The 14,793-nt window shown below is 37.0% G+C and overlaps 1 protein-coding gene across 1 annotated transcript; it reads right to left on the bottom strand.

The window, feature by feature from the left end:
* Positions 1-6,087: 6,087 nt before the first annotated feature.
* On the bottom strand, positions 6,088-14,220 carry LOC131594303 (uncharacterized). The gene is made up of 3 exons (XM_058866397.1): positions 13,529-14,220; positions 12,844-12,915; positions 6,088-6,360 (listed from the first exon to the last, which is right to left on the bottom strand). The coding sequence occupies exons 1-3, from the start codon at positions 14,135-14,137 to the stop codon at positions 6,304-6,306; spliced, it is 738 nt and encodes a 245-aa protein (XP_058722380.1). The 5' UTR covers positions 14,138-14,220; the 3' UTR covers positions 6,088-6,303.
* Positions 14,221-14,793: the final 573 nt, after the last annotated feature.

Genomic DNA, 14,793 nt, shown 5'->3' with positions numbered 1-14,793 from the left:
AGCACGTGGAAGAAGCAAACACATCGGAATGAGATTCCATTTAGAGAGCAAGTAACAAATGGGAAACTGGACTTGGAACACTGCGGGACTAGGAATCAAATTGTAGACATCATAACGAAGGTTGTGCATGTGCAACTATTCAAGAGATTTAGAACTATGATGAATGTAGATAGCTTAGACACAAAGAATTAGATTGCGTGTCAAAATACGTAATTCTTTTTGTCAAGCATGATTATAGATTCGACATAGTCGAAATTGAGTATAGTTGATAAGTAAGTAGTCTCATTATAAAAGGAAAATAATAGAGAAATATAAAAGCAATTTACAATTTAAAATTAAAATGGGGAGAAATTAAGCAGATTTGCTAATCCTCCTTCTTCCCCTTTCTTGCAAAACCCTAATATCTCTTTTTTTTTCCCTTTTTCTTTCAAAGAATTATTCTCTTCTCAAATTATTGTGTGAACGAATCGTGCAACCAAAGAGTGGTTGAATAACTTGAGTAAAAAAGTGAGGAATGAGAACTGGAAATTGGTGAAAAAAGTGATTAAATCTCGTTCCGTCAAGAGCGATTTCCAACAATTTATTTTTAAATATAAACAAAAATTAATTAAAAAATAGCAATGTTATACTTCTGGTAATCTTTTCTATGGTCGAATCAAACACAATATTTTTAAATCTTGTTTCTCCTAACCTTTTTCCCAACCCCTTCCCTTTGGTTAAAATCTCTTCCATCTCCTCTCATCGGTTGAACAAAACAAATCCTAAGTAGCTAACAGAATTGACAGTTTATATGTATTCAAATAAACAACCACTAAAGTTTATTAATCGCGTGGTCAATATTAAGATATTATTCAAATTGGTACACCTTGACCAGTTTGTCACTATGAGCATTCTCAGTTGATTACTGTATTTTATTAAAGAGAAGTTGAAAAAGTTGGAATGCGTGACAATTGAAATGTTTATTTAATCTTACAAATTTCTTTAATATTTTAAAACCTATCTCAAGCAAATCTGCGTCAATAAATATGGATTCATCACAAAGCATGCGAAAAGGAGAAGAAAGAATAAACTAAAGAAGAAAAAGAAGCACAAGCACTCAAAGAATATTTCTAAATTTTCATTAATTTTATTTTTGTTATATAGTACAAAATAATCATGGAACCTCCTCAACAAATATTAAGAGAAAAATACACAAATTAATAAGGAAAAAAATCAATGGAATATGTATGTAATCACCAACGCCACCATCATAAGAAGGTAAGCAATTCCTTGATCTAGAGCAGTGCCTGTTAACAATTAAAATATCAATTAATTTCAAAAATAAAAAATAAAAAATAAAAAAAAAAGAAGAATTTTCTAACTTCATAAATCAATAAGAATGAAAGAAGAAAGTAAAAATAAAATATATAGTATTTGCTTACCATCACTTGTGGGAGTAGGTGCTGGAGAAGTATCAAATTTTTGAGCTTGAACCAAATGAGAGATTGCAAGGAAAAATAAACTGAGAAGAGGAAAGGTGGAGATAGACAAGGTCTTCATTTCCAAAGGGGTGTGGATTGATTTATAGAAAAATAAGAGAGAAAAATAATGTTGGGAAATTTTAAAAATAAATAATGAAATGTGAGAAAATAAAAGAATGGTAAGTTGTATTTATAGGTGAGGAAGAGAAGAAAGAGAGAAATAACGTAGGTATTGCATGGTGGCGTCTATGAGAAATTTCAACAAGGTTGAAGATTCAAGAAATGATTATGTTATGAGACTTGTTGACTAGGGTAGGGACAGAATAGCACTAGAGGCTAAAAAAAAGGTAATATAAATTTTATGATAAAATAATAGACTTTTTGGTAGAGTGATAAAATAATATGATATTAGATGATAGAGATTTTAAATCTAAATCAATTTTAAATTGTGGTATGGACTAGCCCAATTATTTTTAATTGATCCAATTTACTCATTGGCATAAATGGGCTTAATAAGCATAGGCCGAATACACAGAGTCGGTAAAAAATACGTCTCCCCTTCTACCGAGCACGATCAAGGATTAGCCGAACACGTCGAGACACCATCCACGGCAACGGCTAGTACCCCGTGCACGACTAGTCAAGACCTAGTCAACTCTCCTATATTTTAGGCCTCTTGGAATCACGTCCAAGCCCACAAATATAGCGTATAAATAGCTCTCTACCTCTAGAGGGCAAGGTAATCTAAACTTTGTCAATATCTCATACTTTCTATTGTACCTTGTTGTTCTCTTACTTACTTTGGCATTGGAGTGCCTTGCAGGTACAACCCTTTTTTTCTCAACCATCACCGAAGGTCAAGTCTACCGTTGCTGGCCATCTGTTCTGCCCGTTCCGAATAATTAATAACGACACAAAATCGAAAATTACATACCCAACATATTTTGATATTTAATTCTAACATATTATACATTTTTGTCCCTTAAATTATAAGGATTAGAAACTCAAGAGTTCGTTAATTAAGTTATGAATATTAAGTATTTTAGTCTTTTAGTTGACTAATCTCGATAACTCAAACCTAATTCACTATACACCAAAATTTAAACCGATTCACGTCTTTATTCGTCAATTCGAAGTAAGAGTAGAGACAGTGAACAATATAGCAAAAGATAATTTTAGTCATAATTTCTCTCATAATTCTAGACTTTATAACAACTATATAAAACTTTTGAATCAGAGTAAAAAGTGCACAACGTCTTATTTTAACATCTCTCATTTTGTTTTTCTTCCTGACTTGAGTGTCAAGAAATTTGCAAGTATCATCCCCCGCCGACAACCAATCCAAGGATGTGTCATCTTTTCTTACCACCTCCACGAGTCATTCATCTTGATCTAGGCAGGGGCCAAAGATCCCACCCCCCCCCCCCCCTAAAAAACACAAAAACTGTTACCAACGACTCTTAGAAAGAAGACAATAACATACAATATCATTTACATCGAGGGTTAACACCTACTTCGTCAAAACCAATAAATCAACCTCAAAATAAAATTTTATTTGTGGAGATTAATGAAATACCATTGATTCATGATTTACTGGCATTGGTGCAAGATCAAGCATGAGTGATTGTCATCCATAACCGCCACATCATGCAGATGGAGAATGATCTGAACATATCTCATATCATCCATCCAACCGAAAACCCACGAGGATCCCCATAATCCTTCTTACACTTCATGCATCCTCGTTGCCGCAATACTTCATTTCTTCGATCCAACAAAAGGAAAAATTCAACACCAAAACGACATTCTTCTCGAAGATATCTGTGTCGCATTCGGAATCACAAAGGATTTGTAAGCTCTAGGTCTAGAACAAAAATACAAGTTTGCAAGCGATAAACCTATTAAATAAAGTTTTGCAATCCAACAAAAGAAAAAATACTTGAATAAAATCAAAGATAACTTTGACTATCACACCCAAAAGTGTTTAAATACATAAAAAGAAACACTAACAGACTTTTAATCCATAACCAAAAAAAATATAAATAAAAATACTAATGAGTTTTTAATCTAAATAAAAAAATAAAATATAAATTTATAAAAAAATATTAAAATGTTATTTTTGAAGATGAGATTGTTTATTTTGGTCTTACCTTATTTTATTATTGAATATTTCATTTTGGGTCTTGTGAGCAATCCAAGACAAAAACAAATAAAAAGATAAAGCTTCATTCCAACGCCATTTTTTAACCTTTCCCTCTCCATGACTATATATGGGGGAGGCATATGCCACACAAGAGCTGTTCTTAGATTTGAGCCACATGTGGCAGCATCAAAAGATATATGCCTAAACACATGTTCTTGTTTCATGTCATGTAGTAAGTTTGGTGCAATCATTGCTCCTAGAGTGTCATCAGAGTTGACTAAATGAGTAAATAAATGGTTTATTATTCTAAAGGAGAAGTTAGTTCCAAACTCATACACTTCATAAAAATCAAATCATAATGAGTGACTAATGAACAAACTTTAAGACTCATCTTAAACATGTTATGTTCTATATTATCAACAAAAAACATTGATCAACAAAAAACATGTTATGTTCTATATTATCAACAAAAAAAACTTGTTATGTTCTATGTTTATACTAGTATTATTATTTTTATTTTTTTGGTTTATCACCACCGATTTAGTCCGATTCGGGGTCAGTTCTGTCATCAAGTGGTTTCAGTCCCCTCCCGATCGCAGTTGCGAAGAATCGAACCGTGGTTCTCTCTACTAGTATTATTTTTGTCTAATCTTTAATAAATTTATAGTTAATATAATTAGTCATCTAATTTATTACCAATAAATTTCAATTTAATTAATAACTGAATAATTCATTAAAAATTAAACATTGATCTATAATCACTATTTATGTGAAATGATCACGCTTCTATAAAGACTTGCAAATTGCAATGCAAAGCACAAATCTTTTCAAAGGAATATATCAAAGAGCCTTTTATGGCAAACACAATTCCTTTACTTTCCAATCACCTTTTCCTCTAACTTTTATTCTTCTACATTTCCCAAGAAGATTCCTTTCTTTTTGAACTCTTAACTTACTAAAGTAAGGCACATTATAAATACAAAATAAAGGGGTAGAAGAAATTGAAAGAACAAACCAAAAAAAAAAAAAAAATCAATGTGTTATCAAAGATTTCCTTTTGTGAGCCAAGAAAGTTTGATTATACATACAAGATGGTTTGTGTTCCAAGAGGAAGAACATGAACCAAGACATGTTCATCATGGTGGCGGCGGTGGCTCCGGTGAAAGTGGTTCTGTGAAGCGATGCGTGTGTTCGCCGTCGCAACATCCGGGGTCATTCCGGTGCAGGCAACATCACGGTGAGTATGTTTGGCGTGGTAGAAGAGTTAAGTAGTTGTAGATTAATGATTCTATGAGATGTATCTGATTTAAATTTAAATAGTAAATTATGTTATAGTATATAAGCATGCATAATAATGAAATAAATGAAGATGTGTATACATTTTTCTTCTTTTTATGTTCAGGATTCTTGTTAAAATAACTTGAGATCAAAGGTTTTATAGTTGAGTTTTGTAAGTATGAAAAATGATTTTTTTTTTTCTCGGCAATTAAAAACAACAACAAATTTTAGTTCTTGTTTTAAGAACAGAAATGTTGCAGATTAGAATTTGTTTTTCTAACTAAGTACACTTTTTGGTTGAGGAGGAAACAGAGAAGGATTATTTGAACACCTAATATTTAACCCCGTAAAATTAATTAGATATCTTAAAATTAATAAGATATCTTGGATTTGATTCAAATTCTGAAAGTGTAATAGTGCTACATTTTTTGAACGAGAAAAATCTGAAAAATATAATAGTGCTAAATTTTTTTGAACAAGAATTTTGCTGTCGATTATAGTTCTTTCTGATTCAAGAGGTTAGTCAATGTAGTCGATTATAGTTCTCTCTGATTCAAGAGGTTAGTCAATGTAGTCAATTATAGTTCTCTCTGATTCAAGAGGTTAGTCAATTAGTCAATGTAGTCGATTATAGTTCTCCCTGATTCAAGAGGTTAGTCAATGTAGTTGCAACCAATTGTGAAGGAACCACATGTTCGAAAACAATTTCTTCAGGGTAAAATTTTCACTCTAGTGCTTGTAGAAGACAATGTTTGTTTTAATCTTAATGACTTATGTGTTGTTTTATATGTCGAATTATGAAAGAACCATCTTAAAATATGTTCAAAAACAATTTCTTTAATGACTTTACTAAGTTTAGTTTTGCCTGCACTGTAGAGTGTGCATGTTAATTAATACTAACAAACATGTAATGAAAAGGAATCAACAATAAAAAGTTTTTAGGCACGATAAAAGAATAGGATTTTAAGCTTTAATTTCATTCCCTTTTTATCTTTGGGTATATGCATATGTTCCATTCCATCACCAACAAATCTACTAGAAATCTAGCTCCCTATGTCATTGCTAGAATCCCACTGAGAACAGAATATTTGTTAAAACATGGAGTGGTACCAAAATTTTGATGCTAGAACCAAACATGACAATGATGCTCCACCAAGAAATTGAGATTCAAAGTTTCATTTCAGCAACTCGTTGAACCATCAAAAATAAAGAATTAACCACATGGTTTATGATCATTAATTTTACATCGTAAAAGCGTCAGATACACGATGCTTGTGGTCTTAGTTCAACCAGAATTTACAAGTATGTGTGATGCATATACAATCGTACAGCATGAGCAAACTAATAGTAATGCAATGAGCAGAACACCAGCACCGTAAACAACAACACCGCTCTAAGTAAATGATGCTAAAGGTTTGAAAATCACGGTGCTCCTCCGGCTGCAATACTTGCGTTTCGATCCAGTGTATTACCCAGTGACTGAAGCAAATGTACAAAAATGGATTAGCAAATTCTTTCCATTTTATATCCAAATACACATTATAAACAAAAGCCTAAAAACTTAAAAGCTAGGGAAAATAGCCCATAAGTATGACTAAATTTAAGCTTTTAGATTATGAAACAACTTGAGCAAATCTTGGATGAATATAAATGATAAGTATTGTAAATTCTATGAGAAAATCAATTTCCCAATTACAAATAAAAAGTAAAACCAAAGTTTGTCCAAATAACAAAAACGATGCCCACAACCATATAAAGAAATCATGTAGTTTGTGTCTTCACAACCAACCATATAAAGAAATCATGTAGTTTGTGTCTTTTATATGGTCTTCAATAAGAAAACACGATATGTGATGGGTCTTAAAGCACAAAATAGTAAAGAAATGGATAAAACAGTATGATAAGAATAAAGAGGCTGCAATTGTATTACTATAAGATCCACAATTACAGGAAAATAGGGAAAGAAGAAATGGAAAAAAACAAACTGGTAGTGGCTACCAATTCCCAAGCACGGAGTGCTCCCAAATCACCAAAAGTGACCCCACCAAATCCTAACTGAATTCCTTCCTGATTATTCCCTTCCAGCTGTAGCTATATATAGCCACTCTCATGCACTTAATTCATTCACAGCCACGTCATCATCTTTAATTCCTGTTGTCCTTTTCCTCGTGTAAACTCTCCACACCCTTGGCCTAGGTCCCACTTCACTAATCACATTTCTATCAACTCCCGCCTCCTTAGACAATGCCTTGTCCTCAAGGCAGAATTCAGGAAACTGACCACGCAAAAATTCGTTATCCTCCCATGTCACATCCTCTAAAGCTTTGTTTTTCCATTGTATCAAGGACTGCTGAACTTCATTACCTCCCTGCACTGTGACTCTTGAACCCAGCACCTTATCAGGATATACATCATTCTCCTCGGTCACCTCCAAATCTTTTGGTAACTCTCCCTGTACCTGATAGTTCCCAACAGCTTTCTTGAGTAATGAAACATGAAAAACTGGGTGAATCTTAGATGTTGCTGGCAGTTTCAACCTGTAAGCCACTTCACCAATCTTTTCCGCCACTTGGAATGGTCCATAAAATCTTGCAGCGAGTTTCTGATGAATCCTTTTCACCACAGACTGTTGCCTATGAGGTCTGAGTTTCAGAAAAACCCATTCATCAACTTCAAAACACAAATCCCTCCTCTTCATGTTTGCATACCTTGACATTTGTTCCTGCGCTTTGAGCAAATGAAGTTTGAGTTGGTTTAGGGCCTCATCTCTTTCACTCAATTCCAATGCCACGGCAGCCACTTTCGTCTCATTAGACAGAAACCTCAACAATGCAGGAGGTTGTCTCCCATATACCACCTCGAACGGAGTCTTCCCAATTGATACATGGTAGGTCGTGTTATACCAATACTCAGCCCAAGAAACCCACACTGACCAAGTCTTTGGATGGTCAGAAGCAAAGCACCGCAAATAACTCTCCAAGCACCTGTTAACCACTTCCGTTTGACCATCTGTTTCCGGATGATATGCTGAACTCATTTTCAGCTTAGTACCCTGCAATTTGAACAGTTCCATCCAGAAATGACTTATAAATAAAGGGTCTCTATCACTGATTATCGAGCTAGGAATTCCATGAAGTCTCACCACTTCTTTAACAAAAAGTTCAGCAATAGATTTTGCAGTATATGGATGCTTAAGTAAAACAAAATGACTATACTTAGATAGTCTATCCACAACCACTAACACAGCCTCATAACCTTTAGACTTAGGCAGCCCCGTGATAAAGTCTAAGGACAAATCCTCCCACACACCATTAGGAATAGGCAGAGGTTGTAGCAAACCACCCGGAGTAGTAGCACTATACTTTTGTCTCTGACAAACTTCACAAGATCTAACATAATTCCTTACACTCTTCTGCATCCCCACCCAATATAAGGAATCTGCCAGTCTTCGATATGTTCTTAGAAAACCTGAGTGCCCTCCAGCAGGAGTATTATGAAATTCTTCCAATAACCAAGGAATAGAGGGTGATTCGGGGGAAATCACTAGCCTACCATGATACAATAAAACTCCTTGTTTCACCTGGAATCCAGGTCTAACATCAGGAGACTCCTGCACCTCCTTCATCAGCTTTTGAATATACGGATCCCTAGTTATTTCATCCAAAAGTTTCTGTCTATCAGCCCACAACGGAAACGAAATGATAGAATTCATTTCTATCTCACCATGACATCTAGACAAAGCATCCGCAGCTCTATTTTCCAGACCCGGCTTGTACTTGACTTCAAATTGATAACCTAGCAGTTTGGCCAACCAACACTGCTGATCTGGAGATGAGATTCTCTGCTGTAAAAAATGCTTCAAACTTTTATGATCAGTGTGCACAATAAATTTTCTGCCCAATAGATAATGCCTCCAATGCTGAATACAAAGTACCAGGGCCATTAATTCCTTCTCATAGACAGATTTGGCCAAATTCCCATCAGATAAGGCTTTACTGAAGAAAGCAATAGGTTGCTTCTGCTGCATAAGAACAGCACCTATACCTCTGCCAGCTGCATCACACTCGACTTCAAAAGGTAAATCAAAGTTTGGAAGAATTAGCACCGGCGGAGAAGTCATGATCCTCTTCATCTCTTCAAAAGCCTGGACAGCTTCTATGCCCCAAGAAAAATTGTCTTTCTTCGTTAATTCTGTGAGCGGTTTTGCTATTTTACCATAATCTTTGATAAATTTTCTGTAATATCCTGTGAGTCCCAAAAAACCCCGTACTCCCTTCACATTCTTTGGGATAGGCCATGCAAGGATACACTTCACCTTTTCCGGATCCACTGCGACACCTTCTCCAGAAATGATATGGCCAAGATAATCAATTTGAGCACAGCCAAACCTACACTTTGCTTGATTTGCCACAAAACAATGCTGAACTAAAATAGCCAAAACCATCTTCAAATGCTTTTGGTGTTCCTTGATATCCCTACTGTAAATCAAAATATCATCAAAAAATACCAAGACAAACTTTCTCAAATATGGCCGAAAGATGTCGTTCATGGTAGCTTGGAACGTAGCTGGGGCATTCATAAGTCCGAACGGCATTACTAAATATTCATAGTGGCCATTATGTGTACGAAATGCCGTTTTAGAAATATCATCCTCATGCACTCTAATCTGATGGTATCCCGATTTTAGATCAATTTTAGAGAACATAGTAGCTCCATATAGTTCATCTAACAGCTCATCAACTATAGGAATTGGATACTTATCTGGTATTGTAGCTTTATTTAAAGCCCTGTAATCTACACACATTCTCCAACTCTTGTCTTTCTTCTTGACTAATATCACAGGACTTGAGAATGAACTCATACTCGGTCGAATAACCCCAGCTTTCAACAGTTCTGACACTTGCTTCTCAATTTCTTCTTTTTGGTGATGAGGATACCTGTAGGGTCTGACATTAATGGCACCATGATCAGGATAAAGCCTAATCCGATGCACTTGACTCCTCTCAGGGGGTAGCTGAATGCTGTCTCCAAACACTTCTTGGAATTCTTCAAGTATAGGATTTAAGCCTTTGGGAACCACTGATTTGGTTGCTTCCATCGACCGTAAATGAACCCACCACCAGCCCAGCTCAGTTCTACTATGAATGTCCGCAAGATATGAGTTCAAATAGCATTGTCTGACTACCTTATTGCCTTGACCTTGCAATTTCACCAACTCATTTTCGTAAGAAAATTGCATAGTCATAGCCTTCCAATCCATAATCACCTTCCCAAGAGTGCTTAGCCAAGCAACTCCTAACACCATATCCATTCCCCCTAGCTCCAACACCAACGCATCCACCGTTACTTCAATCCCTCCTATCTTCATACTGATCCCTTTACACACTCCAGTTGTTAGCACCTTGTGACCATCACCAAGCTTGATACTCTTAGCTGCTGTAGGTGTGATGACAAGACCCAACGCAGCAGTTACTTTGGGAGAGATGAAATTGTGGCTCGCACCACTATCAATCAACACCAATAAATCTACATTCTGTATCTTTCCTTCAACCTTCATGGTGTGAGATTCACCCATGCTTCCCAATACCCCCATCAATTTACATTCCACCTCCACTTCTTCTTCACTCCCCACCGTCACATCCTCCATACTCACAATCTCTCCTTCTTCTGTCATTGTTTCACCTTCTCCTAGGATTAGAACCCTAAGAGCTCTTTCAGGACATTTATGTAACGTAGGGTGGTATTTTCCCCCACACTTGAAGCATAAACCCTTTGCTCTCCTCTCTTCGAATTCATCATTGTTGATGCTTCGGATTCCCTTCCATCTTTCCGCCGTGCCAGAACGCGAACCTCCATCACTTTTACGCGCTGAAGAAATCAAAGAGGAAGTGGAATTTGTGTTGGATCCAATTGAACCCGTTTTCTGACTCGGGTTTGACCCACCCGACTGAAATGAACGAGTAACATCTTTGGGTTGAGGCCCACCTTTACTCCTTAGTAACCCGGCCCAATCCCTTTGGCCCACACGCTCGTACCCTCCTTTTTTCACGTCACGACGCTCTCCATCGTCGTCTTCCTCCTTCAATTCTTCTTCAACATCTTTCGCAATTCTCATCATCTCCATCCTATTGCGAGGATTCAGGGTACGCACTCTTCTCCGAATTTGGGGTTTCAATCCACTCATAAAATATCCCAGGTATTGTTCTTCCGGAAGTCTTCCAACTTGTGAAGACAACAGCTCAAAAGCTTCAACGAATTCCTCCACACTCCCCTTCTGTCTCAGCGTCGAGAGTTCTTCAAATGGATTCTCCAAGCGACGCCCTCCATAACGAGCAATTAACGCTCGCTTCAGCTTCTCCCATGACAACTCATCCTCTGTCTCCATCAACAGGTTGAACCAGTGAATGGTTGAACCTTCCATACTCAAGCGAGCCAACTTCACACGCATATCATTAGATGTGTTCTGAACATCGAAGTAAATTTCGGCTCGTGTAATCCAAGCCACAGGATCATCACCATCAAACAAAGGCAACTTCACCTTCTTTCCAGCGAGACGAGATTCACTCTGTGTAGAGTAACCCACAGAAGTTTCCCCTTCAAGAGTGTCTCCTTTCTTGCCAATCTGTTTGCTTAGTTCCGCTAGAACCACGCTTTGTTGATGCATCTGTTGAGCGTGTTGCTGCATCTGCAGAGAGAGCTCTTGCAGCGTTGTTGTCACATTCCCCATCTGTGTCTCCAAAGCATCAACTCGGTCACCCATCTTAGGCTTCCTTGGCATCTACAATCGTCTTCGTGGTGTGAGTTCGATCCGGTAGGTCGGACCAATTGATGGGTCTTAAAGCACAAAATAGTAAAGAAATGGATAAAACAGTATGATAAGAATAAAGAGGCTGCAATTGTATTACTATAAGATCCACAATTACAGGAAAATAGGGAAAGAAGAAATGGAAAAAAACAAACTGGTAGTGGCTACCAATTCCCAAGCACGGAGTGCTCCCAAATCACCAAAAGTGACCCCACCAAATCCTAACTGAATTCCTTCCTGATTATTCCCTTCCAGCTGTAGCTATATATAGCCACTCTCATGCACTTAATTCATTCACAGCCACGTCATCATCTTTAATTCCTGTTGTCCTTTTCCTCGTGTAAACTCTCCACACCCTTGGCCTAGGTCCCACTTCACTAATCACATTTCTATCAATATGCTATATCAATTTATTACAAATAACTGCTTAATATAGAACAACAATTTCAACCTTTGCTGAAATTTCAAAATTTTAATACAAGGGCAGAGGAATAATTTCAAGAAATTAGGCTTTTTATAAATTTACTTCTAGCTGATATGCAACAGCCTTGCAATTTCAAACTCCTAACATGAAAAACACCCCAGATAGGGTGACAAAACGGGTCAGGTCTGCCGAGCATACTCATTTAGTCCGTCATTTTGGCAGGTCGAGGCCAAGGTTTCTGGCACTCCCCGCCCCGTTTTTTGGCGGGCTTTGACGTATGCAGACCTAAACAGGACGGAGAGTCGGAGATGATTTTTTGCCATTTTTAGAGTTTATGGATAACAGGGCCCATAGATCTCCCAGTTTTTTTGCGGGCCGAGCCAAGGTTTCCAGCCACCCCCTCTACTTTGCCACCCCTACCCTCAGATACATGCAGTTTCTTTTATTTTGGGGTACAATTGAGGGTTAAAAGCCCTGTTTCTAATGCTTCATAAAAGAGAACTCCACAATACTGACTCTCCTATATCACACAACACAAATGGAGTAACTAACATATTCATAAATGATGGTAAAAATAGACTATGTGTGTGACAGTAAGGGAAGCGAAACGTGACTCAACTAAAATGCAATGCAACAGACTTGACAAGAGCTACATGAGAAATTACAAAAGAGATGAACATAAAGTCCTGCTCATAAAAATCAGTACCCAAAGGTATAAACAAAAATATCTCACCTCAGGATAGCAGTCTTGCCGTACAATTGTCTGCTTGTTTAAATTCACATAAACTTCACATGACACTGTTGCCTGAATTTAGCATTAAACATCACATATAACATAATTATCAGTGTAAGTTCTAAACAGGGTTTGCAAAAACAGTTTATTCCATCTTCACATATAGTTATGAGCTTAAATCTCCTTAGAATGACTTGCAAAACCACTTACAACTTCTATTAAAACAGTTATAGCCGCTATTTGACAACACCGATCAACATAGAAATTATATAACCTAACAACAGGGAAATTCCACGAAATTCCACACTTGAACTAAAGTTACAGATATTAGCAATAAGGTAAATAATCATCTAATGTACAAGTTACAATTTCAAACAACTAAATTCCAACCACAATGATAAAATGATAAACATAAGAACTGATTTTGAAATGATCTCAAGGTACTTGATTCTTCTAAAATAGAATTGACTCTGTATCCAGAATTGATTCTACTTGAAGCTATAATTTGAAGTTATACTTTACATTCGACTCAGTTTTAACCGAAATCAATTTCACATAATCAATTCAAATCAATTTCACATAATCAATTCAATCAAAATCAATTCTAACTAATCTCTGCAATATACAATATCAAAGCAAAATATAAAAATTGAGCTGTAAATTATAGCTATAACCATAATAGTACCTTCAACGGAACATCGAAGAAGAGAAGCCCTAATTTTCCATCAACACGCGTATCAGTCTCCAACGGAATCACACCTTTCGCAATATCTTGAAGCAGATAGAAAGCATCATAGATAACTTCAAATCCATCAACGGTTAACACAACATCGACATAAGAAGAATCACGCGCCTTAATCCGAGCACCGCCGACGGAGGAAACCAACCCTAGCTGACGACCACGGTAACCGACGGAAACATCAAGGGAATCGTATGTAAGGGAGAAGAAGTCTCTGTTACGAACCTTCACGGTGAGGGAAAACGATAGGTCAAGAATCGGTTTCGGATTGGTTCGGATTCCGATGTGGTTGATTCGGATACGAGCGAGGTGAATCTCCGGGTCGGATGGAAAGAGGATGAAGATTCCGGCGATGATGAGGAGGAGGATGAGGAGTGCGGCGGAGTAGATGAGACAGGTGCGGTGGTGGTTGTGGCGGGAACGAGGGCGATAAGAGGGGAGGAGAACGACGACGTTTTGTTGTGGGTAAGGATAGGAATAAGGGTAGGAGTTAGGGTTGGAATTAGGGTTGGAAGGAAGGGGCGAGTAAGAAACAAACTCGTCCTTTCCTGTCATGTTGTGGATGAGATTCTTTTCGGTGTCCTATGCTACACCACCGGACAACCAAAAGTAACACATGAAAACAAATACTAATACTACTATTTCAAATGCATGATAATCATGTTGCTTAACTTCAACATAGTATTAATTAACACTTAACATTTTAGGTTAATGTTAACTTAACACTTAAGAATTAAAATGTTTTCTATTTGTATTTCTCTCTATAATTAGGAGATCTTCTTCTCTGAGAGTGGGGTTTGGGCTGAAAAGTCAGAGATGTGAAGGAGACGATTTTTTTACACTCATAGATCGTGTGTGATAAAGGGATAGGTCAAGGACTCCCAAAATGGGCAAGATGTCTCAATCGGGAGACCTGAAGGTGTTTCGGGCGGTCAACTCTGCTTCGGGAACTTGCCCAATGTTACCACACTTAGTTTGGATTGTCTCTTCTTGGACCCTTTCTCTTTAGATCCTATAAAAAGTATCTTCAATCCAGAGTCCCTTGAGCACGAGGTCATAAAAAAGGTGAAATGATTAACTTTAACCTATTTATGATCGTGAAGATTTTGTGTGTCCTAGAAGCGAAATTTTGGGCGAGTCCCTCAAGCGAACCTATTGAGAGTCTCACAAGCGAATATAGGGGTAAGTTCCTTAAGGCTATGTTTGGAAGT

Source organism: Vicia villosa, linkage group LG4 (genome assembly GCF_029867415.1).
Source record: "Vicia villosa cultivar HV-30 ecotype Madison, WI linkage group LG4, Vvil1.0, whole genome shotgun sequence".
In the NCBI taxonomy this organism is placed as follows: domain Eukaryota; kingdom Viridiplantae; phylum Streptophyta; class Magnoliopsida; order Fabales; family Fabaceae; genus Vicia; species Vicia villosa.
This window is presented reverse-complemented; position numbering and strand designations above follow the sequence as displayed.

What these genes read in the sequence shown, in the direction of transcription:
- LOC131594303 (XM_058866397.1), bottom strand. Translation starts at nt 14,137, where the DNA reads ATGACAGGAAAGGACGAGTTTGTTTCTTACTCGCCCCTTCCTTCCAAC. An exon ending in TCTTCGATGTTCCGTTGAAG is followed by an intron (nt 12,916 to 13,528) that starts GTACTATTATGG and finishes TGCTAAATTCAG; the next exon opens with GCAACAGTGTCATGTGAAGT. An exon ending in GGCAAGACTGCTATCCTGAG is followed by an intron (nt 6,361 to 12,843) that starts GTGAGATATTTT and finishes CATTTGCTTCAG; the next exon opens with TCACTGGGTAATACACTGGA.